This window comes from Trichogramma pretiosum, unplaced genomic scaffold (assembly GCF_000599845.2).
Source record: "Trichogramma pretiosum strain Unisexual culture from Peru unplaced genomic scaffold, Tpre_2.0 scaffold58, whole genome shotgun sequence".
In the NCBI taxonomy this organism is placed as follows: Eukaryota; Metazoa; Arthropoda; class Insecta; order Hymenoptera; family Trichogrammatidae; genus Trichogramma; species Trichogramma pretiosum.
Window position 1 is genome coordinate 1,047,285 of NW_019641630.1, and position 27,970 is coordinate 1,075,254.

Here is a 27,970-nt window from a genome sequence, read left to right on the forward strand (position 1 = left end):
CAAAAACAAAAATGATCCATATTTATTGTTTTGTACTTATGTGAGCTAGGTTCAATTTTAAAGAATATTTATGATTATTTTTGTAAATTAAATCAATAGAAAGCATTAAATTAATTATGCAACAATCAGTGTTTGAGGAGTTTTAAAGTTACAAATTTCACTGATAGGGGCGCTATTATATTGTTTCGACTAGTCCGTTTGTTCGTAAAGCTCTCTGTCATATTTAGTACTTTGTAAATTTAACACGACCACAACAAACCCGCATGTATTGTTTTTGTATATATATCTTACTTATATACTTGTACCGTATTTTTCATCAGTTATGATTTGGTTATGATCGTACAAATAAACTCATAGAGTGCGCCAAAAAATACAAATATGCATTTTTAACTGTACAGCTTTTGTTGTCATTTTAACTGTGATGTCAATGTATAAAATATAATATTTTTGTTTCGTTTAAAATCAGTTCTTCCGGTTACTGTCCAAAATGTTTAAAATAACTGCTTTAAATGAAAAAGCTTCTTCTGACAGTCAAAAAGAGTTTACTCAATGTGTCAATAAACAATTTCAAGTAAGTAGTTTTACCGGTTTTAGACTAGATGCATGTACATTTAAATATAAAAATAAATTTTTCAAATATTCTTTTGCAGGAGCAAATTGCCCTTGATGAATATAACAGAGCAATACTGTTTATCTCAAAAGGAAAGAATGAAGTAGCTTATTCCATTCTTTTTGATTTGTTGAATACAAAAATTTTTGATTTAGTTCCAAGTGATGTAGTTTGTGATAATGAACATAAATTTATTCATACACTGAAGTACTCGTGTTTCAAAAATTTAGCTGCTATACAGTCTAAAGAAGACAATAATTTCAGTGCAATTCAAAATTGTACCAAAGCTCTCAGTTTGGATAATTCAAATGTTGATATGTGGTATAAAATTGGTTCTTTGCTGATAAAAGTATCAAATATTGGAGATGGCTGTTTGGCTTTGAGAACTGGACTTGAGTTAAATTTCATGTATTGGCCGTGTGTGGATAAAATAATATCAGTTTTGTATGAAATATGTGATTACATAAAATGTTTAAAGCTCATCCTATTTGCGTTAGATAGCGATTCTAGTTATTCAAAAGGTATTATTTTGAAAAATAAAATGATTCAGATCATGCCATCAATTACTGAATATTTGAAGGTTTTCAATCAAAACTGGGTTAATGATATTCCATTACTCAATACCATTTTACACATGCAGGTCAATCATTTAGATAAGTTTGAATCTAATACTGAAAATTTTTTTAAATCATCTCAACATTTAAAAAAAAAATCTGAGCTATCAGTATGTATTCAGTTATTAATGAATTCTAATTCTTTGTTCAAAGTAGGAAATTGCTTATTGCAGATTTATGATTTATGTATTAGAATGAAGTTGAACATATTTAGCAAAATTTCATTCCAAATAGTAGAAGAAATTGTTGAAACAAATTTAACTAACTCAAAGTCAATAGAAGTAGAAGACAATTTGGAAGAATCTAATCCTAGTCACACGACTAGTCAAAGTACCAATCAACCAGAGGAAGATGAAAAAGCTGAATGTCTTAAAACTGATGAAGAGCTTGTTTCAAAAAGTGATTCCAACTCACTGATTTGCAGTACTTCAGTTCAAGAAAGTAAATCAAAACCTAAATTAAAAAAAAGGCGCCGTAGTTCATTATCAATTCTAACAGAATGGGCTTGGAGTAGTGATTCAAATAAAAGGAACAGAAATAAGATATCTAATTGTACAGAAAGTGAAGGTCAATATTTTTTTGAAGAAGTTCTTAAACAAATTCTTCCAGATGACTTGTTGTAAGTTTTGAATATCTTATACACTATTATTTTTAGTCATTCATTTCACAAAATAATCTTTGATGTAATTGAAAGCGGAACAGTGCATCATTGCTTTTTTGGTTGTGTAAAGTTTAAAGTCAGTTCCAAGTAACACATTTCCCACAGAAATTACATTGTTAAAATTTTATGCAATAGTATGCAATAAGAGTCTAAATAACAAGCTTGATATTTCACGAAATACCAGAAAATGTACCACTCGTCGGGGTCCAAAAACGCTTTTTGCGCACTAACAAGTGTACGCAAAATGGCATTTTTCGCTAGCATAATTACTTATTGGGATCCGAAGCGGCGTACGCTCGGCATCTTTGACGAAAAACGAGCGCTGCTTCGGATCCCAATAGTGGGGAGAGACCGGGCATGTGTGACAATACATTTAAAGCAGCTAAAACGTAAAAAGTAAAGCAGCTAAACTTTCAATATTCGGAATAAAAATTGTATTCTGTCAAGTCCAAAATTGTTTATTGATGTTTAAAATCAGTCCGCTGAAATCTGTCGCATGTCCCGCATGCGGGGCATGTATGGAATACAGATGGGGCATGTCATTTAAGTCATTTAAGAGGTTAGGTGCGCAATTTCTCTGCTCTGCTGTTTCCCGCAGCGTATGCTTCATGCGTCACACATACCCCATTCGACTTGTCACATATGCCCCATTTGGATTTTTTTATATTGTTAATAATTTTTAACTAGTTCAATATTGAATAGTTTACAATGTCGGAAATGAAAGTTGAAAAGTTACATTTTAATTAAATACTATTCAGGTATGCTTCATTTATATTTATGATATTCAAAAATCGATGCGAAAAATCGAGACGGTGGCATATAATCGTGAAAATTTTAACCCAATATTTTTCTTACAAATGATCAAATTGAATAAAATTCATCCATGGGGAATATTCATTGGTTGATGTTTAACATTTTTGTCAACTTAAATGTTACAGAATTGATCTATATATTGGGAAAATCAATTTCTCCAGATACTCGGGTGTCACGGCATGCCCCGGTCTCCCCTACTACGGGGCATAATTTCACTTTTATGATGCGCTTTTCTGCGGCATAAGTCACACATTCTGACACCGCTGCGTTCGCATCCATTCGCATTATACGCTCGTACGCTAACCTCACCGCGGTACCAGAAAATGCGACTTATAACTCGGAAAAGGGGGCATAAATTAAGCACAGTGCTATAAAATTTAGTACGATCCTCGGTCCATAGAGGATTCATTCCAGCACGGCTATTTTTTGCAGCTAGAAAATTTTTTGCAATAGAATGCGAAAAGTGTATAAATAACAAGCCTGATATTTCACAAAATACCAGACATTTTACCGCTCACCAGTATCCAAAAACGCTTTCTGTGCACTAAAAAGAGAACACAAAAAGGCATTTTTCAATATACTATTGCATAAAATATTTTTAATTTATTAATAAAACTTCGCGTTACCAGAAAGTTTGACTTTTAACAAACATATACATATTATTCATGGGGATTACCATTTATATTTAACTTGATAAATAAATATTTCAGGATAACGGAAAAAAATTCTTGCTCTGAAAATAGTTTTGATCAAACAAAAGAAAAAGTGAGCGCTGAAAATTTTTCGTCTGTGCAATTCGTCGATCAAATAACTTCTGAAGATTTTGATTCATTGACGTAAGTATTCTACATTATCATAGATTATGAAAAATAATTACATTAGTTTTATAATAGGAACAAAAAATTTTATTATGCTGTTTCATTTTCATCGAAATCTTATTTAATTTTTTCCAATCATTATTTTAAGCAACATTTCCTAGTTTCTATTGTATAATCAACAAGAATTTTGATTTAAATAGTCATATACAAAATATGTACAATTTTACCTTTATTTCAGGAATGATTTAAGTAACTCGAAAAACTACGATGAACATTCTGACGTCAAAAAATATTTGAACAATCTTTCTACATGTAGCCTTGTACATGCAATATTGAAGTTTGTCAAATTCATTGGTTCAAAATGGAATCAAAAGTTATCTTATGAACTATTAGATGTTGCTGTGAACTTGTATACATTGCTGAGGTATAACAGTTTAATTAATGTGTCTATTTCATATTACAATAATGCTTAAAACAATTTTATCTCCTGTTACAGAAATCATATTCCCGTTTACAGTGTTTTTATGAATTTGAAAAATGATTCGCTATTTATCGATCCCTTGACGATTTTATTTTTTTGTGAATTATATGCAGATAATTGGTTGTCATTCAAATTATCTCGACCAACTACTTGCAAGTAAGTATTTGAACGAATTTGAGAAACAAATGATTAAGCCACTATTGCTTACAATAACAATTAGTAAGAATTTTTTCTAAATTTTTTTTTACATTTTCAATTCCATTTGAACTCACATTTTTTTTTATGATTCTTGAATTGTGTTAAACTAATTTTCGTTGTACTAAATTTTTTATTGGAATCATCGCCATGTAAGTTAGTTAGTAACATTAATTTGTAGATGATTCAAAGGAAATTTCAATCATCTAAATTCGATTTCAATTTGAATTTTACAACCATTTTTACTAATATATTTATTTTTTAGTATGTCATGGAAATCTGGAATTAGCAGTGAAGATTTCGGAGTATTATTATCGAATTTGCATAACGTATCCATTGATTCGAACTACGATGAACATTTTTTTAATGTGAGGCTTCTTTGGTTGCAAGGGCATGTCTTTCTTTATACTGGTTACTCTGAAAAGTCTCTCCGTATATTTGAATATGTAAGTAATAAGCCAAAAATATTTAATTGACCTCAAAAATGTATTGCAAAGTGCCCCGCTAGCTTATCGATCGTATTAAACAAACGTCGTGAATCTTCAGCTTGATACTTTTCGTTGTTTCAAAACTTCTTGCATATACTCGTGCTTCACGAGAAAGCACGAGATGCGATGGAAAAAAATGTCTACTGCAAATATTAAAACCGAGTGTCTGATACCTCATGAGAGCACCCTGTAACTTCTCCTCATCACACTATGCTATTATTAAATGATCTCTGAGTCAAGTTGCCGTTTTCTTTATCTGCCTAATTTTGTCAGTATTCACTATCTTAATTTGATTTTTTGTTACTGCAAAACTTTGTTAATAGTTTTTTAAAATTCTTTATATTAATATAATTACGAGCATAAAACCTTTTCAATGTTTCAGCTTTTTAGTGTGGTTCAACAACAAAAGAAAAAAGACTCTGATTTTTCTTTAACTTTGCACAATTGTCATAATAATCAAACTATCAGTGAAGAAACTTTACTGGAAGTTTTGACATGTATTAACAGGTAATTTACATTATTTTTAAAAATTTTCCAATAATTATTTTTATATAGTTTGATCATACTATATCAAAGTTATATTAAAAAGTTTTGAATGAATCTGTTTTAAATTTATAACCAAAATATTATATATCTTATCTATACATGAAATTTCATTTAAAATTGTAGTGAAAATTATTTCATTTTTTAACTACATTGAAATGTGTAATTTTTAACACTGCGTGCGTGAAACACTGGTTTTCTAACCTTAAAGCGTCAGAAAACCCTAGTTTCTCGCAAGCATAGTTAAAAAATATCGTTTGCAACTAGTCCACGAGAAAGTTGCCTCACCCAGGAGTCTGCACCCTCGCTACTCTCGGTTCAAAACAACTCTTGCATGAGTCAACTGCTTCGCGCATTTGTTACAAAATATTCTATTTTTAAACCTTTTTCTTTTTTTAATTCTGAGTTATGAACAGGATATTCTCAAAAATTTGAATAGACAAATTACAAAAATTACCGGAAAATACAATTCAATGATTAGATCGCTGATAATCTAAAACTCGCAGTTTTGAAACGTATCAATATCGAAAAAATTTTAACCTTGAGTGCTTGAATCTACTTTCATTATTCTGGATACAAAGAGAAAAAAATTCCTCTTGGTTCATGGAGACTAGTTTTGTTGTGACAACAGGAGTGAGTTCACCCGGGACAACTAATATTTCTCCCCCTTTGTGTCATGGAGAATCACCACTTGTCAATGAGCAGTTTTGCACGTGGCTAATACTTTAATAAGTTTCAAAAATGCACTTCTGTAAGCTCCTACACACCTACTGCTTTGGCGTCTGCATTTGTAGAATAGTGCATTTGAAGTATATTACGTGCCTAAGGAGCGAAAAACTGGAAAGCCTCAGAGCACATGTAATTATCGTCCGAGGCAAAGCCGAGACTGATAAATATGTGCTCTGAGGCTTTTTTTCGCTTCATAGGTGCGTATACTATTTTTCATGAATCCCACTGAAAAAGCACTGGGCCCCAGTAGTCGTAGTATTCAATCATTAAATTGCCACTCTCTACGAAAACAACAACGCTACAACTAATATCTTCAAGAAAAGTATTGTAATATATGCGTCGCACCTATCACACTCGCTGCGCTCGTGCGCTAACCTCACTCCGGGGTACCAAAATGTGCGACTTATAACTCGAAAAAGGGGGCATAAATGTGAACTTAGCAAAGTGCTATAAAAAAAAATTGTACACGTGTCATAAGTAGCACATTATGCCACTGTTTCATAATGTACAATTATATATATTTACATTATATAACCAAATCAGTAGTAATAGTTTACGTGAACACTACTGTTGGGAAGATATTTTTCGTTGGCACAATTATGACGCTTTTTTTCTTCGTCTGACCCGACTTTTCAAACGTCATTGTTTTTGCCGCAAATTATTGAATTTTTGTTTACGTAGGCAGTGGCGATTTACGCACTTATACTCGCACGCAAAACTACTCATTATTGTCTAATGAGTTCGAATCTGTCTGCTTGAAAAAAATTCGTTGTTTTTTCTTCAAATGCAGACGTCAAAGTACCATCAAAATATTATACGTGTAGGAAACCTCTTATTGGCAAGTAGCGATTTTTTCTAGCAGAAGTATAAATTTCACTTATCACAAGTGTATTCGTTACTTTTGTCACAATCCAACTAGACATTATGAACCAAGGGAAAAATTTTTCTAAGTATGTTTTATTATTTATGCAAAAACAGTGTTGTATTTTTCAATTCAAAATCATAGCTAGTTTTCCCGTCCAAGTGAATGAAATTCCTCCTTAAAAAATTTGAATGTTCAATATGTTCATCATTCTGACTAACGATGAAATTATTTACTTTTCCCTATGTTTTTCAGGAAAAAGAAATTGTTGCTCGTTAAAAAATATTACGACCAGAAACAATATCTTGAAGCAGTACAACTCTTGAAAGACACATTCGAATTTGAACATCATTCCAAATCTCCTGTATTTCAAGACCTTCCATTACAACGTCAAGAACATTTATATCTACTGTTAGAGTGCTTGTGGCACCTTCAAAACTTTCAGGTATTTCCTGCACTCGATGATGTTATATTAATTTTACACATTAGATGGACTTCATTTCTTTCCTACGGAATAGGAATTGTAATGTGCATAAGGATATAAAATTTCAATTTTTTTGGGATAGATATGAAGTAGAACATTCAGTGTAAATTATTTTACTCAAAATTTATCTTTATTTTGATAGGAAAATATAATTCTACATCTAAATATCCATATTCTTTGACAAAATATAACATAATACAATATTCATATGGGACTTGGAATTTCGACCAATCAGGCAGTACCAATAACACAGCCACACAAAAAAAAAAAATTTTCAAATCCACCGACCGGACCTAGTGGACTTTATGTTTTTGGGGTCGCTGAATCCGAATCTGGGGTCGGGTTTTCAAGGTTGGCTCATTTTAGGGGTCATTTTAAGGTCAATTAAAAGGAATGTGGTAAAAAATCTGAAAAAATTCATACATGGGTTTTTGAGGATGCTGAATCCAAATCCGAGGTCGGATGACCTTCAGGAGGTCACCTTCAAGGTCATTTGAAGGTCAAACTACGAGGAATTTAATAAAAATATCCGAAAAAATCACACTTATGTTTTGAGGGTCGCTCAATCTGAATCAGAGGTCATTTTGACAGTGTCCGACCATATAAAGGTCATTTTAAGGTCAAATTATTAAAAAAGCTTAAAAAATCCAGAAAATTCTCATCTATAGGTTTTCGAGGATGCTGAATTCAAATATACAGTCAGATGACCTCTATGAAGTCACCTTCAAGGTCATTTGATTGTCGAACTTGGAGAATTCAATATAAAAATCCGAAAAAATCACATTCCTATTTTGAGGGTTGCTGAATCTCAATCATTGTACATATTGACTATACCTGTCCATTTGAAGGTCAATTCATGGTCATTTGAAGGCCATGTCATGTATAGCCGAGGAATTCAGATATTTTATTGTCAAGAGCAAGGTTATTTTGCATGCTTTTTTACTTTTTTCTTATGTAATGCACCTTTTTTTCTTCAAACGATCGGCGTAAAGGTTGCTGTTTGATCGCTTCTGTGATTACCTTAGAAATGTTTGAAGCTAACCCATGTACCATGGTCCATCTAATATTCCTTGTTACAATTTTTTATAGAATTTATGAGAAAAAATAGAGTCTCAATATTTTTAGCATTCATCATGACATTTTGGAGAAATAGAATTTAATATGTTTTATAAACTGTATTCTCTGTATAGCTATACATATTAGTCCCCAAAAAACTGTGGATATTTTGGCGACGATCAAGGAGAATGGTTCCATCAAGCCATAAAACATATGGAGCAGCAGTATCAAGGTAGATAGGATTTACGATGATGGCTGGATGTTGACGAGAGAGAGAGAGAGAGAGAGAGAGAGAGAGAGTCAAAATAAGAGAGGCAAAAAACGCAGACGACAACCATTGCGCCGATCGTTTGAAGAAAAAAAATATGCGTTACAAAAACAAAAAAGAAACAACGCATGCAAAATAAAAAATATTTTCTTAATATTTTTCTTTCTTGCATTAATTTTTCATTGGGATGACCTTGAAGGTGACTTCATAGAGGTCATCTGACTGTATATTTGAATTCAGCATCCTCGAAAACCTATAGATGAGAATTTTCTGGATTTTTTAAGCTTTTTTAATAATTTGACCTTAAAATGACCTTTATATGGTCGGACACTGTCAAAATGACCTCTGATTCAGATTGAGCGACCCTCAAAACATAAGTGTGATTTTTTCGGATATTTTTATTAAATTCCTCGTAGTTTGACCTTCAAATGACCTTGAAGGTGACCTCCTGAAGGTCATCCGACCTCGGATTTGGATTCAGCACGCTCAAAATTCCATGTCTGAATTTTTTCAGATTTTTTACCACATTCCCATTATTTGACCTTCAAATGACCCCTAAAATGAGCCAACCTTGAAAAACCGACCCCGGATTCGGATTCAGCGACCCCATAAACATAAAATCCACTAGATCCAGTCGGTGGATTTGAATATTTTTTTTCCGTGTGGCTGTGTAATTATTCGCTAGTGCAGCAAAATCAAATGCCTCAACCACTGAATATTAAAAATTTTAAAATGTTATGAGAACTTTCGAGTTTTAGTGTTAATTAATTTCAGCATTATACTTCAATTTTGTTAAGTTTAAGTCAATAGTGTCAAATAGCATGATGAAAATCTTCGAAATTATTTGTAGGATTGTTGCCGTTGGTCTGAAAAAATCTTCAATGAATCATGGCACAAGTATATGAAGCTAACAACTAAGTCATCATGCAATATAAATGGGGAGCATCAAATTCAAATGTGGATAAAAGTTATTTTAAGTTCTCTTGAAAAATTGAACAATTGTATACTGGAGCGGTCTTGTTTTATCGGTAAGTAAAATAATACTTTTTAATTTTGAACAACTCAAGTGTAAAAATATTACATATGTTCCCATATCACATAATAATATGACTAGTAACTTTCAGACGCGCTTCTAGCTCATCAATTTTTCAGTTGCCATTTAAAATAATTGATATTTTGACTGTAGATATTACTTAGTTTAATTTCGATTCAAGTCTAAAGTCAGTCGACTAATCAGAGGCGGTATAAAATGGCTTCACGTTCTGCTCCATCATTTTTTTAAAAGAGGAATTATTATTTTAAAAGAGGATAGCGCTCAAAACCTAAAAATCGCCAAAAATGAGCCTTTTGCTGTGCTATTACGAGTTTTGCTGAAAAAACTTATCTACACAAGTTGCGTACAATATTTATAACACAAGAATCTAAAACTAACGGAAAATTTGCGATTTTTAGCTTAGAGTACAGTAAATTACCATTATATCACTATATGTTTAGTTCACATTTAATTCTCTTTTTCGAGACAGACTTAAGCCCCATTTTTGGCGACGTAAAATGAGGTTAGCGCACAAGCACATTAATTGCGATACCAACCCCAATAAAAATAAAAATAAATATGATGATGCATGACATGAAAAATAATTTGATTTACTTTTTTTTTGTCAAGTGAGTTATATGGAAAAAATGCAACGTCGTCGTTTAATGCAAAATTTAATTCAACTCATAAGTTATCAATTATATCAAGAAGAATTGGGGTCAGAGCTTAAAGAATCAACATTACCTTGGATACTAGTACATTTCATATTACAAAGGTTTGATACTTTTACTATAATTTATAATTATCTAATATAACTTACAATGTTTTAAATATTTTTAAATTCTAGTGACGAAGACAAAAAAAATCGAAAGTTAATTGATCATTCTAATAGAAAATCTAGCTCTTATCGTAATGTTGATATTGACATATGTTTACCAGCATCAATACAAATATTATTTAAAGCCCACGAATTATTGGGACACTACGGTAAATGTTGTATTAACGATGGAAAATTACTGAAATTCATACTACGAACCATAATTCCTAAATACAACTCTCCATTGTTCTCATCGTTAAAATCAAACCTTAAACAACCCGTGGAGCAAATATTTTATTGCTTATATGGGCATAGACATAGATCACCGAACAGCCGTTCGAAACAAAAATATCTTACAGATCATGTTAAAAATCATCAAGATTTCTCGTGGGAAGCATGTCAATTGTTATTTGAATTTTATAAACCAGAAAATTGGCCTGACTTCCATTCTAAACGTTCTGATTCTATAAGTTCTGATACAGCAGTACTATTTCAAAAAATGTGTGAATATTTACCATCTAAATCTAACCCTAAAGATTCAGAAGATCAAATGAAGTCTTATCTAGAAGGTTCTTCAGACAACTTGCCACAAATAAATGAAATATGTTTGGATCGGATAACATACATGTATTATTTGATAGCGGATTATTACTTTAAGACATCTTCAAATCAAAATTGGATTCCTGCCATCAAGTATTACATCCTTGATTTATGTATTCATCCTAATGAACCTAATTCATGGGCTGGATTAGCTATGTCAATCTCTACTCTTTTAGAACATTGGATAAATAATTTTCAGCCGTGTTTGTAAGTTTGATTGAATTTGTTCATTTTATTCTACAATATAGTACTTTGTAACACTGTGTGGCATAAGTTCACATTAACTGCATGCTATTCATAGGCATGAATCACACTTTTTTGCCCTGCGTTTTTCACATCACACTTGCTACGCTCGTGCGCTAACCTCACTTCGCGCTACCAGAAAGTGCGATTCATTGCTTGAAAAAAGGGGCATAAATGTGAACTTATCACAATATCATAATAGTACTTTACGATACTAGTGGTATAAGTAACACTGTTTTCCGAGCCATGAGTCGCACTTTCTGGTAGTGCGAAGTAATGTTAGCGCACGAGCGTACGCTAGTAAAAATTACTATTGCAGCACTGCGTGGCATAAGTTCACATTTATGGCACGCTTTTCGGTGGCATAAGTCGCACATTCTGGCACCGCTGCGTTCGCATCACACTCGCATACGCTCGTGCGCTAACCTCACTTCGCGCTACCAGAAAGCGCGACTCATGGCTCGGAAAAGGGGGCATAAATGTTAACTTAGCACAGTGCTATAAAATGTTGTACGATACTCGTGCCATGGGGACACTTTTCGGCCCAGCTATTAGGACCCTCGCTGCGCTCGGGCCCTAAACTACACCGTGCCAAAAAGTGTTACTTATGGCACTTGTATCATAATTATTACTAATTCGAATCGTAATTGTAATTAGTAATAATTACGATACAAGTGCCAAAAGTAACGTTTTTTGGCACGGTTTAGTTTAAGGCCTGAGCGCTTTGAGGGTCCTACAAGTATTAAGTATTATTTCGTAGTTCAAATTTTCCCATGAACTCGATGATAATAGTTGATTAAGTTTATTTAGTTATTTTGTTCTAAACTTTAAACTCTCTGAGTCTCTAGCAGTGATCCCGATCGTGAAAGAATCCGGCTATTACTTTAGACTGTTTGTATATCTATATTTATAGTCGCTATCGCTACACCTCATTGTGACATCAATTTTTCTTTCACGATTGACCTCATTGGTCTCTAGTTAAAAATTTGTCATAAATATTTTGAATTAGAATGTTTTGTAATTGTTATGATTGTTAAAAAGATCAAAAACAAGTCACTTTTCTATTTTTTTTTATAAATTATATAATTTCATCGTAAAAATAGAGAAAAATGTTTAGAAGTAATTATGCATTGTTATTTTTTATAAAAATTTTAATTTTTTCAGAAATGAAGATGTTTATTTAAAAAAAGCTGTAATGGCAGAAAGAAGCTTTTTTCATGCAACTGATTTATCCCCATCGAATTTAACTATATGGGCTGAATTCGGAACTTTTCTCTATTCTGTACATTCTTTTTGTTCACGATTGTTAAAACAAGAAAGTGATTCTCTAGATATAAACAAATTTGAAACTTATGAATCACGAAAAGAAAATATGCTTAAGGAAGCGAAACGATGTTTCATAAAAGCTCAAAATATTTATAGTAAAAGTAGTGATTCAGATGACTTTCAAGATGAAAGGTGGTTGTATCAATACATGCTAGGAAAAGTTGCTGAAAAAAATAAAGAAGAACCAAAGACATATCTGGAACATTATATAATGGTAAGTTTACATGATATAAATTCCTTAATAATATTTTCAGATCATTACATTGAAAGAACACAGTTAAAAATTTTTAAATTCAGTAGAAGATTGCTTGATCTTACATAATATTATAGTACTTAAATGATACAAGTGCCAAAAAGTATCTCCATGGTACGAGTATCGTACAAAATTTTATAGAGCTGTGTTCACATTTATTTCCCTTTTTTCGAGTCATGAGTCGCACTCTCTGGCAGCGCGAAGTGAGGATAGCGCACGAGCGCATGCGAGTGTGATGCGAATAAATACTAATTGTGGGCCCAAATTCGAGGACCCCCAGCGCTCGATTATTTTAAAAGTATGAATAGCTAAATTAAAATTTGAATAAGATCATCTCATTCTGTTCATATTTCAAGGAACGAAAACGAAAACTTTGATCGTCTCTGTGTGCAACAAAATTTAATAAAAAACAAAAAATTAGAATGTTGTGCTTAAATTCCGGAATTCACGTTAATTTTCATTATACTTATTATCATTGTAGTCAAATCTCAAGCAATATTTTTTATTATTTAAATAAAAAAACAAAACCTTCGAATAATGTATTTTGAAAAAATTCCAGGATGCCCTATTTTACCGGCGGTTTTTCGAAAGAATTCGAGCTCCCCAGATATAAACACTTAAATGAATACGTTGCTGGGTCTAAAAACCTATTTTTAATTCAAACCGCAATTAAAAATAAATCGAAATTGAATGTCGTACAATTTTTATGAAATATTGAAAAAATTCACGTGTGTTTTATGACTTTTAACACGCTTTTTTCTTGGTATTTTTTTGTTTAAATGCTTCTATCCTGAGAATCGCAAAGTATATAAATGTGATAAGTAAAAAACAATAAAAAACATTTTCCAAAAAATTTAAGTTTTTATACTTGACGATTTTTCATCTCGAGATAGAAGCTCTCGAATAGATGCAATTGCACACGCAGAAGAGGGCTAGAGTATTTGATTGGTACTCACAGGTTTTGTATTGGTCGTCGCATATCGCTTATAGCCGTCGTGACTGGTTTGACTCTCTCGTTTGTATGGGCTGCTGCTTATACGCTCAGTTCGCGAAAATGAAGAAACAAAAATGACGTGAGTTTAATTCACACAACAGAAGAAACGGAGATACCGACTCACAATATTAACTCAGGTCGTTTCTCAATCAAGTCGTTTCGAATTACACGCTCGTTTGAAGTATGTATATCACGCCCCACGCACTTGTGACGTTCCGCTGTGCAAACGAATTTTTCGCGAATATACAATTAATTTCGGAGCTATGCACTCGAATTGACCTATCACGCGGTCGCAGAGTATCGTTGCGCTCACGCTCCATGCGGCTCGCAAGTCGTGTTAATTGGTCACGTGATCTATTTGTAGGCCTTGCTCTGTAAAAAGGGAGGGGGACGTCGCGTGTGCTGACACGCGGATACTCTCACACACACACACTTATACAGGGTGTCCCAAAAGTATGGAAACCTTTGAAGAGCGGCCAAAATAAGCGGGAAAAAAAATCGATAACTCCATATCCGACGTACTTTTTTACGAGGAATCCAATGGTGACCTCGGATTTGACCTTGAACATAACCTGAAAACTGCAGCGACTCAAATCGATTTTTCAAATGTAACCCCCATTTTTTATTGCAGATTTGAAAAGAGCGGAAAATTTCACGTCAAAACGTATGTTTTGTTTTTCTTTTTAAAAGATAATTTTAAGAGCGCTACAGGCTCAAATAAAACCCCGATTCAACCTAAAATTGAGCTCAGAAGAACTTCATTTTCTAACTGTAGCGCCCCAAAAATAATATTGGAAAAAAAAACATACGTGCCTATTCAAACGTAAAATTTTTTGCTCTTTTCAAATCTGAAATAAAAAATTGGGGTTGCCGTGTAAAAACTCGACTTTGAGTTGCTGCAGCTTTTAGGTTATGTTCTAGGTCAAATCCGAGGTCGCCATTGGATTCCCCGCGAAAAAATAAGTCGAATATAGGGTTATCGATTTTTTTCCCCGCTTATTTTGGCCGCTTTTCAGAGGTTTCCATACTTTTGGGACACCCTGTATAAGCACACGCGTATCGCTGCGAATGCTGCGTAGAAAAAACATAAGGTTACGTGTATCACAACTAATGTGTGCTGAACGAGAGAGAGAGAGAGAGAGAGAGAGAGAGCGATGACAGCGCAACGCGCTTGTCATGGTACATATTACCATAAAATAGTACCATGTCCACAAAATCCAATGTTTACGACACTTTAACCTTAAAATTTTTACTACTTATTTCCTTTTTCAATTTCAGGCCCATGAGTTATTACGAATTAATAATGCCGAATATCCACAACGCATAAGTCATAAAAATCCTCAAAATAATGCTGTTGAAGCTTTGGAAATAAATTATAGGATTTATGCAAGCATATTAAAGTTTATAGAAGAAAATGATACGAAACCTATTAAAAAGAGTAATGGAATTTTATTCGAAAATGCTATACGTGTATGTGCCAGACTTGGTAATTTTGAAGAATATTCTTTTGTAAATAGAACGACGATTCCGAAAAATAAACGAAAATCACAGAATCAAGATCAGTCATCAAAGTCCAAAAAAATTAAGTTGGCAAAGACAGATTCAGATGAAATACATTTACTTTTGAACGATGTTCTGGATAAAGTTTGTAATGAGGTACGAACAAATTATTTTTAAAATAATTTCTAATCTTTTTTAACTTCAAATTTTGCTAGTCATTTTATAAAGAGTAAAATTGCTATTATTAGTTTAACTTTTAGATTCCCAAAAATACTATTTAGTATCCGCATATCTTGACCAATTATCATAATGTTATCAAAAAATGTGTGACTATTGAATAATAGTTCGAATATTTTACCAAGTTTTTAAGAAATTTTTGGTTTTAATTAGTTCGTTTTCTTATATGAAAAGGTTCCGATAATTTCCGAGTTGAACAAAATTGCGTGGATTTCTATGTAGATTATCTACCCAGATTCCGCACTGATTCCCCCAATTTTTTCAAATGGATTATTTTAAATCTATTTTTTTCAGGGATCATTAAATTTAGATTCTCATCAAAGTTCCAATTGCAATAATAAAACATATACTGAGTTTGAAATTGAAGAAACTCTTAATAAGTGTGCGGATGGAGAAAATAACAAAATTAATCAAGTTTATAGTCCAGATAATAGTGGTGATAACAGTTCTAGCAGTATATTATCTAACTCATCAGGTTCTAGTGATAACACAATTGAGCTTAGTAAAGATCAAAAGATGATAGAAATCGAAGGTAAAATTTTTTTTACTATACTTTAAAAAAATTATTTTGAATAGTTTTAAGGAAAGAAAATGTAAGTGACATGTAATAAAGGTTAAATTTTCATGAATTTCCATATTTTTGAATGTTTCAGATGATTATTTGAATAAAATTGAAATTGATAAAATTGTTGATGGGTGTTTGAAAGGTTTAGAAATGTGTGCATTAAGATTTCCAGAACATTACAAATCAATTTACAGACTTGCTTTCTTTTATTTCAATAGTAAATCAAAAAAAAATATGCAAACAAGTAAAAAACTATTACTCAACACATACGAGTGTCAATTTCATCCTAACAAAACTATTAATGGACTATTTGCAGAGCGTAAAAGCTCCAATTTTTTCAATGTTTGTTTTTACTTTTGTTATTATTTATTTTCTTGATAAAATATTATTTTATTTAGAACTTTTTTTTTAGGGAATATGGAGAAACCCTGTTGGTGACATCGATAGACCTGGCAGTTTTCCTTCTCATATGTCAAGGTGTATAATTTTACTTATGGAGGTACTGAAAGAGAGTAATGATAATAAAATTTTAATGGACTTATTTGTCCAATTACAAAAAAATCCGGAAGCTGACAAGTAAGATGATTCAATTTTTAGTATTTTTATAATTTTGAAAATAAAAATATCATTTCACATTCATACGGCTACAGAAATACTAATAATTTAGAGTCAAATGCCTTGAGGGAACATCAATTTTTTTCAAATGTATATTTAAGTAATCTCAGTATCGTAAAATATGATATGTGAACACAGTTTTTGTTGACATTCTTATACGGAGAAGAGATTTGAGCTTTTTTGCGTTATTCATTCGTTACTCTATGTTCGAGATTATTTCTCATATTTTTTTAATATAATTTAATTTAATGAAAATTATTAATTATTACTTTCAGAAAATACATTAAAGACGGAGAAAGGCAACAATTGGCTTTTCAAGCTTTAACACTAGCTCAACAATGTTTGCGTACAAAACTCAAATCGCTACAAATCAGATCTAGTCCTGAAAATCTTAGCTATTCATTAATGAAAAATTTACACGAAGAAAAGAACCAAATTTTATTGGATATTTATCAAACTGAACAAATTTTGAAAAATATTCAAGAGTACGAAAAATCAGAATATCAAAAAGTGCGCAAGTTGCTCGAAGAAGCATATCAGCTATTTATTAGTTCGAATGGCACTTTTGAAAATGCTCGAGAGTATTGTCGCACACTGCTAAGAAATAATAAACTTATGAGTCATAATAATACAATGTCGAAGGATATTGATTTTCATAAATATTACCTGGTAAAACATCACAACTCAGTAATTATCATAATAATAATATTAATTGCGAAAAAATTCTATTACATAATTTATTTTTAGGAAAGCTCTACAGTTCCGTTGCCTCTATCTTATAATTCTCAAAATTATGCATTCGATGAAAAAGCTTCAATTTACAATCAGTATTCTGCTTCTGATGTAAAATACATGAATCGAGATTATCAACAAGCGTGCCCACCAAATCAAAACTCTATTTCGAATTATAGATCAACATTTTTTGCAGAAAATTTTCCCCATTCTTTGGAAAATGTACATTCAATCAATAATTCTCAAGTTGATAAATTAATGATTAATACTGAAGAAAATCTAGTGGCACCTCATATTTATTCTGCTAAGAATTTGAATTCTATATATTCAGTCAATCAAGGATTTGATTCATTCATTGACAAGAACATTACAGCTGAAAGCTTAGGAAGCTTAAATTTGAAGCAAGACAAAAAATTAGTAAGTGCTGATAAAAATGCATTTAGTCGTGAAAATACAATTGTAAAAGAAGAAAATAATGTTTCGATTGAACTTCAACAAATAAGAAATACTCAAAATGCAAATAGCACTTTCCAACCTCCAGATAATATTCCAAATAATTCTGAAATTGAGGATTCGAAAAAAGAAACTGTTGAAATTATAACCTTAGATGATTGATGAACCTTGTACAATTAGAAAATTTTTCAATTTTACTCCCTATAATTCCACTCAAGTGATATTTTGTTGATAAATGTTATGATTTCTCGCTAAAAAAATGTTTTAAATTAATCAATATTGTCATTTTACGTGAAAGCGTCTAAGTATAAATAAAAATTATTTTTGTTATAACTGCATCAAATTCAATATAAGTAGTCATTATCAATAATAATAAAAATTATCTATTAGTAAAAAACTTGGTTTTCGGACAAATTCCGGCCGCGCGCGGCTGCTCTCCGCTCAGCCGGTAGGAGGGGAGGTAACATGAGTCGACGAGAATAAACGCACACGGCCAGAATTCGTCCGAAAACCACATTTTTTGCTATTTAATTGTTCATAACTTTTGAACCGTTTGAATCTCCAACTTGAAATTTTATACAGACTTTCGTTATTAGATTACCTATCGATTGAGATATCTACGAATAAAATCGAAAGGGGCATACTTGCCGAAAAATTCAGTTAACTTTGAAGTCAATTTTCTCGCTGAAAATTAACTTTTTTTGAAAAACTGATATCACCATTGGAAAGAAGAGACAAAAATCTATCGGAATGCATGTGCGCAATATTTTTTCAGACATAATTGCGCCAACCGCGGCGAGTTAGAAAAGTTGCGATTCATTAAAAAATGCGAGCGCACTTTCTGGTAGAGCGTGGAATACATCATAAGGCACGCCACTGAAGCGACTGCGAGGCACAAAAAAGTTTTCGTCAACAGTCAACGCGAAAAACAATCACGAGCAATTTGATTCTAAGAATCATTTGTAAAAATAACTTAGATTTTGATTACTTTCAGTTTTTTTTAAGTAAATAGGGTATTTGCATTTAAAAAAAGTAATGATATTTTTAAAATCAACATATATGAATTATCAATGAATATTTTTTTTTAATTTTTCATTGCGTTTTCACTTACCCTGATAAAAATTTCCAATAGGATCCCGCGAAATTCCTATTGGAATCCTATAGGACTCTTGTAGGAATTTCGCAAGATCCTATAGGAAATTTTTATAAGGGTAAAAATTTATCGTTTCAAAAAATACAACTTTTCAAGAGGCCAAAAGCGCTCGAAGCGGACCGTAATGTAATACTTATCAGTAAACGCATATATACAGGTATACAAATTACATGCAGCAGCCGACTTACGTTATAAGTATGACGTCACAGTTATGCGGACCAATCAAAATCGTTTGTGGAGTTCAAAATAATTTTCAAATTTTTTTGATTTTTATTCTCGTATTAAAAATTACCTGACTGTTCAAAATTTTTTTACTCCCACATTTCTTGATACGTATATTTCACTATAACGTAATTATTTCAATGATTTTTTTTTCATGCAGATACCCTATTCATTATTTTGCAAAAATATTAGGACGTGCATTCATAAGTACTCATAGTCTTGTACCGACCTAACATTGTGGATATCAGTAAGAACAATCAATTTTCGCACAAAATGTTACCGAATTATTTCATTTTCGATTATAGTCTCTTTTTGTAAATTTGCAACTAAACCTCTTATTGGGTTAAAATTATCGATATTCACGATAAGTCTAGTAAGGAGGCTCCTTTGCCCTAAATTTAGGCCAAGAGAATGGATTTTTCTTAAAGAGGAAATCATGCCGAACCTCATGATGGGTATACTTTTGCCGGAAATTTGGCAAAAGCCGGAGATATTTCTTTTCAAAGTTGGAACTTTATGAGCTTTCTTAACATAGCATCTTATGGTTGAGTAATGTGAAAAAAAAAAACAATTATTGAAAAAGCACGATTTTAATATGTATATTAATCCCCTAGGTTGCTAACAACAGCAAAATCTCTTGGAACGTTTGATTAGCGGCTAAGACGAAGCCAAGAACTCCTCAAAATTAATTTTTTTTCTACCGAAAAGATGTTTAAGAGGAGTCCCTTCTACTTTCTGTACTGTATTACCAACACTTAGCTTTACTCATTTTATCATTGTTTCTGAGCAAAAATATATGAAATTCATTTATCCAGTTCTTTCATTCATTTTTGAAGCTCATATTGATTAGAGATGTTGCTTCTGTTAATTCTGTTATCAAATTTTGACTGTAAATTCATGTTATTTGTATGTGCGTATTACTCTCTAACTTCAACTTCAAGCTCGATTCCACGTCCAGACTGAAGGAGAATTTAATTCTACACCAAAAACATGAACATCATAGTTCTTAGGAAAATTCTGAAAGATAAAAATATTTTACAAAAGACTGAATTAAAAAACGTCTATCCCGCCGTCAATGGGTTAACAGAAGGATCGTAAAATCCATTTGATTAAAATAAACATTTAATGTTACTGACCATACAATCAAAACAATGGTTTAGTTAAATGTATCACATCTTCAATTCCGAACTCGTATAAATTAGTGTAAATAATATTATTTCCCTTCAGTACATAAATAGTAGCAAAATCTGTATGGAACTTGAAAATCTCATGTAAAACTATGATGAAAATTGTCGCGATAATTCCAAATTGAATCTTAGAAATTATCATAGAATAAAACTTGTCTAGGCTGATTACCTAATGAATTTTAGTCCTTAATTGAAGCCCTTTAAAGCATGAATTGATCATTTTATCACATCAATTTTTATTATGTATTACATCGCTTTAAAATTATTCGAAAAATTGTAAAGTTAGAAGAAAAATGTGCACTTTACAGGATGTAATTTATTGACTTATTAAGATTTCGCTAAATATAATGTAGTCATGCAACGTAAAAAAGCAAAGTTGGAAATGAAAAAAATGCTTATAATTATGCTCATCTCATTTTAAATGTGCAAAAGGTAGAAGAAATCATATTCACGATAAGAGAGTGTATTTTTAATACATAACTTTGTTTAACAACAAATAACTCGTAACATATAATATTTAACACATAACGTATATATATAGTTCCATTATAAGAACATTTTGGGAGAACATTTTGTTTTGGATGTACAACAAGTTTTCCACTTTAATAACTTTCTCGTATTAATATGGAATTTGATTTTGGTAGTACTGAATCATATCGTAAGTCTTCGTTCTGAAGTTCAGGTAACTATTCCTAATTACGTTTATCATGAACGCTGCAGCTTCCTTATCTGTAGATGTAGGTGCAAAACGACTTCGTAATAATTTTATAGTTTGACCACGGAAGCAAGGCAAGCCCGTATCTAACATTAACGATACCAACGATACAATGGCATCTTGGTAAGGCCTGAAACATCAATTAATAAAATTATTAGCTTGATTACTTTTAATAAATTCTCATAGTAATAATTATTTGAAAACATCGTTGCATCGCATAAATACTTTAATTTTTTTAGATTTATTTGTACAGATAAGAATTTATTATTACTTCTTTAAATATCGTTATTGAGAGTATTTATTACTACATAATGAAAAAGCTGAGGAAAAATAGTAACAAAACCATAGCTTTATTTGTTCAGTTCTCACCGAGCATATACAAAACACATACACATACATGGCAATAGCAACAGCTAGTGAGACGCGCGTATTTTGTTTTCGCGTTATTGAAGTACCTAGCATAAAGATCTACGCATGAAATTCGACACGCCGGCCGGCACGCGACTTTGTTGCTTTTGACTTGTTTCTCGCGTCGTAACGTGTACTGTACGCGCGCTAACACCTTTCATCTCACGGCCATGTATGTGCGTGATTCCCAGTGTCGTTAAGATACTGTCGTTCGGCGGCTCTGAGCTGCACATCAGTCAGTCTAGCTTTGGCTACCATCACGATCACATCGAATCCATCCATTCAATTTCAATCGATTTTAATAAAGAGAGGTTTTTTGTACATTTTTTCCTCTTAAAAACGCGTGTTTTATTTTATCAAACCCCTTACAAATTGAATTACGAAAATTCAGATTAATTCTGAATTTTCGACGAAACATTATTTTTATAAAAGCATGAAATTTCATTTTTCGAGATATTGAGTTTTAAATGTTCGACGACACTTTTCCCTGGTGAAAATGGAACGGGTCGGAAAATTTGATGCCCCCACTGGAAATCTGAGGAAATTTCCATTTCTATATTACATTGTAAAAATTAGTTTAGTTGAAAATTCAGCAATTTTGTACAATAATGTTGGGTAACAGATCACTAACTAGGACAGCTCAGGAAATTTCCCGACTCATGATTTCTATAAAGCCATTTTTTCTCAAATGAACACATCACAGCCGAACTTTATACGGGGATTTTTTGCGTATTAAACTTGAAACATCTAGTTAAGACTTTTAGTTTAGACTACTTTTTAGTTCAAAACTAATTGACTATAAAATGGTCACTTGAGAAAAAAGGGCTTACATATAAAATTCTTCAAATTTTCCCGTCTTAAAAGCTTAAATGAACGAGTCAGAAGAAAAATCCCCGACAAATTAAGTATTGACTGCGAAAACAGATGGATCAAAAGCATCAATCATAGTAATAAGAACTGCACACATTAATTTATAATATTACCTGATAGCAAGGAAAGCTTGCACGCATAGTTCCATAAACCAGCGGAATGGGGCTGCTTCCATTTTACCACCCATTACTAAAACCATTTCATCTGTAAGCTTTATATCGGGTTCAAAACCCAAATTACCTCCAGGTGAGCTTTCAAACATGAAGCCGAAATCGATATGGATGATGTGACCTTCTTCGTCAATCATTATATTACCATTATGTCGATCTTTGATTTGCAGCAAATAAGTTATAACACTGTAAGCAGCCATCGATTTTACGAAGTTACGTCGAATTTTTTGGAATGCTTTTGAAGTTTCATCGCCATAAATTGAAGCAAAGTATTCATACATTCCATAATCTGTTTGCCTTCCTAACTGATCTCGAGATTTTGCATTAGGAACGCATTCAATAACGCCACACTAGAAAAACATTTATAATTAAAAAAAAAACAAACAACAAATACTTAGTACTCATTAATTATGAATCATCAATGAATTTAAAATCTTTATTTTCATATTAATAATAAGAAGAATAAAATTTATAGCACTACGTGGCATAAGTTCACATTTAAAGCACTGCGTGTCTTAAGTTCACATTTAAGGCCCACTTTTCGGTGGTATAAGTCGCACATTCTGGCACCGCGTCGCGCCTGTCACACTCGGTGCGCTCGTGCGCTAACCTCACTCCGCGATACCAGAATGTACGACTTGTAACTCGGAAAAGGGGGCATAAATGTGAACTTAGCTCAGTGCTATAAAATGATGTACGATACTCGTGCCATGGGGACACTTTTCGGCCCAACTATTAGGACCCTCGCTGCTCTTGTGCCCTAAACTACGCCGTGTCAACAAGTATTACTTATGGCACTTGTATCGTAAACTACTATTAATACTTTCAGAATTCTCCTGACATAAAATTTTATATAATTTTTCAACAAAAATTTAAAATTCAATAGTCTTCGTAATTTTCACAAAAGGTTAAACCCGTCTTCTAAACTGAACATATAATTCCATCGATAATTTTGCGCGTCATATTTTCGTCTTTATGGTAAATTTGATAGTTTCTACAGACGATTTGATGAATATTTTCAAATCCAAAGCGTATATTTTTCCAATATATAAAAACAAATAAACATAGGAGCTTTTTAAAAGAGAAAACGATAAACTTAGAAAACGGTAAAACTGAATGAACGATAATCTCATGAATATTTTGTAAGAAATGCGAAGGTTTTCTTATGGTAACCGAGATAACTATGGTTTTGCGATAAATTAAATTTAAGAAATAAAAAGTTTAACTTACACCCGGCGCAGTTGCAACAACTCGATATGGGTAGAGATACAAATTTAATCCAACTTTTTGAAATACGTGTTTAAAAATAGAAATAACTTGCAAAGCTAACATATCTTGTCTAACATCATCTCCAACTTTGAAAATTGCAGCTTGCCAATAATCTTGCTGAGAATTATCAATATTTGTATTACTACTCGCAGAGACAATCATTGCTGCATTTTCTAGTTCTTTTATTCCGTATCTCTTCACTTTAAATCTAGCTAAAAATGGTGCTTTAGCCGCACTTTGCATTGGCGTTCCACTATTATAATCTATATCGAGTACCATTGCCTCAGGATTCGATGGTAAATAGCATCCTGGTTGAACTTCTATTTTTTTCAAAGCATTCAAACAAGCCTGTTTTCTTTCATGACCCTTGGGGAACACTCTAATTTCTCCGGATATGTTTGTTATTTTTTCAAAAAATTCAAATTCTTTTTCATAAAATATTTTTGCAGTGCCTGATAAGTTGTTTAAAATATTTTTTACAATAGTATCTAATTGATCGTATAAATTAGGATCTTTAACTTGCTTATCTTCATCCATATACATATTAGTATGCATGTTCCAAATTAATTGATGAGCAACAATCTGTAAAATTAAAAAAAAAATTAAAATCATACTGTTTAAAATAATTAAATTTAACAAATAAATTTGTATACTTGTGATCTTTTTGCAATCATTTTTAAGAGTTCTGTAACGTAACCCATGAAGTCATGGCGTACTGATTGAACTAATTGTGGAATATAAAATAGTAATACTTCGGCGGAATAGCTCTCAAGAACATTAACTGAATACTGAGCTGAAATTGGATGGTGTGGAAATTGTCTGGAAAAATAAGCTAAGGCGTGAATTGGTGATACTTCTGTCCAAGTAAGCATGAAAACAAGCTGCAAAATAATTATTTTAATTAAAACATTTAATTTAAGTTGTATAAGAATAACTAAAGGAAAAAAGTAAATCTGAGTTGAATAATTTACTATCCTCATTGCTTAATCGCGAGCTCTCTTCGGACAAAATATCATGTTAGTGAACCTAATTTACCAGAGGCTGGCATTTCCGGTAAATAGTGTCGCGAATCGATCATTCATAACACTTTTTTCAGTTATAAATTAAAAAGATATTCTACATATTTTATACTTTAAACAACAGTGATGCATCGGAAATTAGGGTCAATTTAAACAGCTCCTAATTGGTCGAGTTACTTTAGACTCGAGTCAAAATAAGTTAAAGTGAAATATATGGGCAAAATAGCAACTTGAAACACAATTGAAGTGCATTTGAAAGTTACTAGTAGTTGTAGACATAAAAGGCAGCAACCAATCTTCGAAGATAACTGAGGGCTGACTCAGAGTACGATAATTGTTCTTTAAAAATTCTGTACGATCACAAGGTAAAAATTATGCTTTCTAATAGAAAAAATTTTGAAATAGTTGATAGTATTTCTGCAAAACAAAACTAATTTTGAAATTAAATTTCAACTAAAATTTGAAGTTTTTAACTCTGTGGTAGATTCTGAGTTGAATTTTTGAATCACGCAGAGAAAAAAGAGTGTTTAAGTTACTGATTTCCATGAGTAGAAATTACTAGCACCATGGTTCGTTGATTTTACGAACCCCCTAATTAAGTTTACTAATATTTTAGTAATGCGGCTTTGACAGAAGCTCTAACATCGACATACGCAGCAGCGATATGGAAATTATGGAAGCTCATTTTTAAAGATTTTCCTCCATTAATAATTTGGAGAACTGAACTTTTTCGTTATGTCCACAAGGTTAAAAAGGTTAGTCTCGACTGTTGTGGCATGTCTTCCCGCATGAAGTGCAACGATTTACCAATTTATTACCTATTATAGACATTCTACGAGTTAGATATTACGAGCAAAGAAAAAGGTTCACTGCCACCGAATTAATTTTTCGTTTCTGAAGTTGTATGTTCAGGAAAAACTGTTAATTTTACATGTACAGGCATACCTCTTTATACGCGGATTCTGTATACGCGGTTTACCCTTATACGCGGATTGACAAATGCGACGATGTCTCGTTATACGCGGTTCAAGACGGTCGAAAATTTTTTTTGTAACCTTTTGAAAAATTTGACAATGGCTCCAAATACTCCGAAAATTTCTAAAACTCCAAAAAAAAAAAGAAAATTTATGAATCTAGCTCAAAAATTGAAAATTCTAAATTTAATCAGAGAAGGGGAGTGTATTGCTGCTATTGCTAGGCGCTTTGAGGTCAATGAGTCGACTATTCGAACTATAAGAAACAATGAAGAAAAAATTAGAAGCAGTGCCGAAATATTGGGATAGCATGCTCAATTTTCTAAAATTGCGCGAGGAAATCTAATAGAAAAAACTGAGGAAATGCTGGTGGTTTGGATTCAAGATCTTATTCATAACAAAGTTCCAGTTTCTACCGCTGCGATAAGGAGTCAAGCTGTGCATTTTCACGATCATCACTCTGCAAAATACGGCGGTCGCGATAATTTTAATGCAAGCGATGGATGGTTAACGAAGTTTAAGGCAAGATATTTACTACACAATGTAAAATTTTTAAAAAGTCATTGATGCAAAAGGATTTCGCCCTGAACAAGTTTTTAACTGTGATGAGACAGGCTTGTTTTGGAAAAGATTACCGAGTAGAACGTGGCTCACGAAAGAAGAACAAAAGGCTCCTGGTTTCAAAGTCGCAAAAGATCGCTTTACAACTCATTTTGTGTGAATGCTCTGGTGATAAGAAGTGTAAGCTGATGCTGGTTTATCGATCTGAAACCCCAAGAGCTCTAAAAAATAAAAGAAAAGAGCATTTACCAGTCTACTGGAAATCCAATAAAACGGCCTGGGTGACGAAAGTAAATTTTGGAGAGTGGTTCCACCAATCATTCATACCGGAAGTAAGAGAATATCTTGCGAAGAAAAATCTCGCTTTTAAAGTTCTTTTACTTATGGATAACTGCAGAAGTCACGATGAATCTCTGCAGAGAGCTCATCCAGATGTTGAAATAATGTTTTTACCCGCGAACCCAACGTCCTTAATTCAACCGTTGGACTAGACTATAATTGCCACATTCAAGACTTATTATTTAAGGTGCACTATTCATGCCATAATTCAAAAAGTCAATCTTCATCGATAGTGTGAAAATTTTATTCCTGATAATGTTGTTCGAAGTTTTTGGCGAAATTTTTCAATCATGGATTCGATTAATTTTATTGGCGAATCGTGGAATGAGATCAAAGCAACAATTATTACCGGTAGCTGGAAAAAATTTTTACCTCAAGGACCTTGGAGCTAATCTGATCAACCAACTGAACTGGAATATCCAAGTGTCGTCGAAAACATTATTGATTTAGCTAAAGAAGTTACAGGTGAAGGATTCGATGATCTCCAAGCTTCGGAGATCATAGATTTAGTAATGCTTCTAAGTACAGAGCGATCAGCAGAAGAAATTGAGGAAATTACAACTTGCTCAACAGCAGATGAGCAGGCTGAAAATGTCACCGTAAAAAACTCTTTCAATGCCAAATTGATAGTTGTGTATAAATGTATAACTTTTTGATTCTAGCAAACAACGTTTCTATTCGAAAACACTTACAATAGAAGTAGAAAATCGGTATGGTGGTGGTGAAACTATTTTATTGCTTATCATGTACAACTTATGCAATGCTTAAGTAGTTGATAGTAATCGATCGTTGTATTTCACGCATAATGCTGAATTGCATGCGTGACGACAATGACAAGTTTTTTCGGACACGTTTTTGCGTGATGAAAATGACATTTAGTTCCTTTTTTTGATTTGAATTTTTAAATAATTCATCGAATAATTTCCGAAAATGATAGTAGTGTAAATTATGTACAAAATTTATAAAATCCGCACGCTTAGAAGGTGTAATTCGCCTGCCAACGGTCTGTGTAAATAACGCCGTAAAATATGCACATTTTTTTATAATCATCCAATAATATTTTGGATAAACATATTTTTGATTTATATGAATT

At 32.3% G+C, this 27,970-nt stretch overlaps 2 protein-coding genes across 3 annotated transcripts in view; one reads left to right on the forward strand and one right to left on the reverse strand.

The window, feature by feature from the left end:
• Positions 1–252: 252 nt before the first annotated feature.
• Positions 253–18,328, forward strand: LOC106658188 (calcineurin-binding protein cabin-1-like). The gene is made up of 18 exons (XM_014380030.2): positions 253–571; positions 651–1,843; positions 3,409–3,534; positions 3,755–3,940; positions 4,013–4,153; positions 4,458–4,638; positions 5,063–5,187; positions 7,070–7,259; positions 9,473–9,650; positions 10,286–10,430; positions 10,503–11,279; positions 12,480–12,855; positions 15,167–15,544; positions 15,920–16,157; positions 16,279–16,532; positions 16,603–16,766; positions 17,081–17,474; positions 17,553–18,328. The coding sequence occupies exons 1-18, from the start codon at positions 488–490 to the stop codon at positions 18,150–18,152; spliced, it is 5,730 nt and encodes a 1,909-aa protein (XP_014235516.1). The 5' UTR covers positions 253–487; the 3' UTR covers positions 18,153–18,328.
• Positions 18,329–20,999: 2,671 nt separating this feature from the next.
• Positions 21,000–27,970, reverse strand: part of LOC106658209 (phosphatidylinositol 4-kinase alpha) — a 28,683-nt gene continuing 21,712 nt past the window's right edge. For both annotated transcript variants that reach the window (XM_014380063.1, XM_014380062.1), the window contains 4 exons: positions 24,638–24,865; positions 23,946–24,566; positions 22,659–23,065; positions 21,000–21,397 (listed from right to left, as the gene is read on the reverse strand). In XM_014380063.1, coding sequence (XP_014235549.1) covers positions 21,172–21,397; positions 22,659–23,065; positions 23,946–24,566; positions 24,638–24,865 — 1,482 coding nt within the window. In that variant the 3' untranslated portion in view covers positions 21,000–21,171. The remainder of the gene's footprint in view (positions 21,398–22,658; positions 23,066–23,945; positions 24,567–24,637; positions 24,866–27,970) is intronic.

What these genes read in the sequence shown, in the direction of transcription:
- LOC106658188 (XM_014380030.2), top strand. Translation starts at nt 488, where the DNA reads ATGTTTAAAATAACTGCTTTAAATGAAAAAGCTTCTTCTGACAGTCAA. An exon ending in GGAGCGGTCTTGTTTTATCG is followed by an intron (nt 9,651 to 10,285) that starts GTAAGTAAAATA and finishes TTTTTTGTCAAG; the next exon opens with TGAGTTATATGGAAAAAATG. An exon ending in AATAATTTTCAGCCGTGTTT is followed by an intron (nt 11,280 to 12,479) that starts GTAAGTTTGATT and finishes TAATTTTTTCAG; the next exon opens with AAATGAAGATGTTTATTTAA.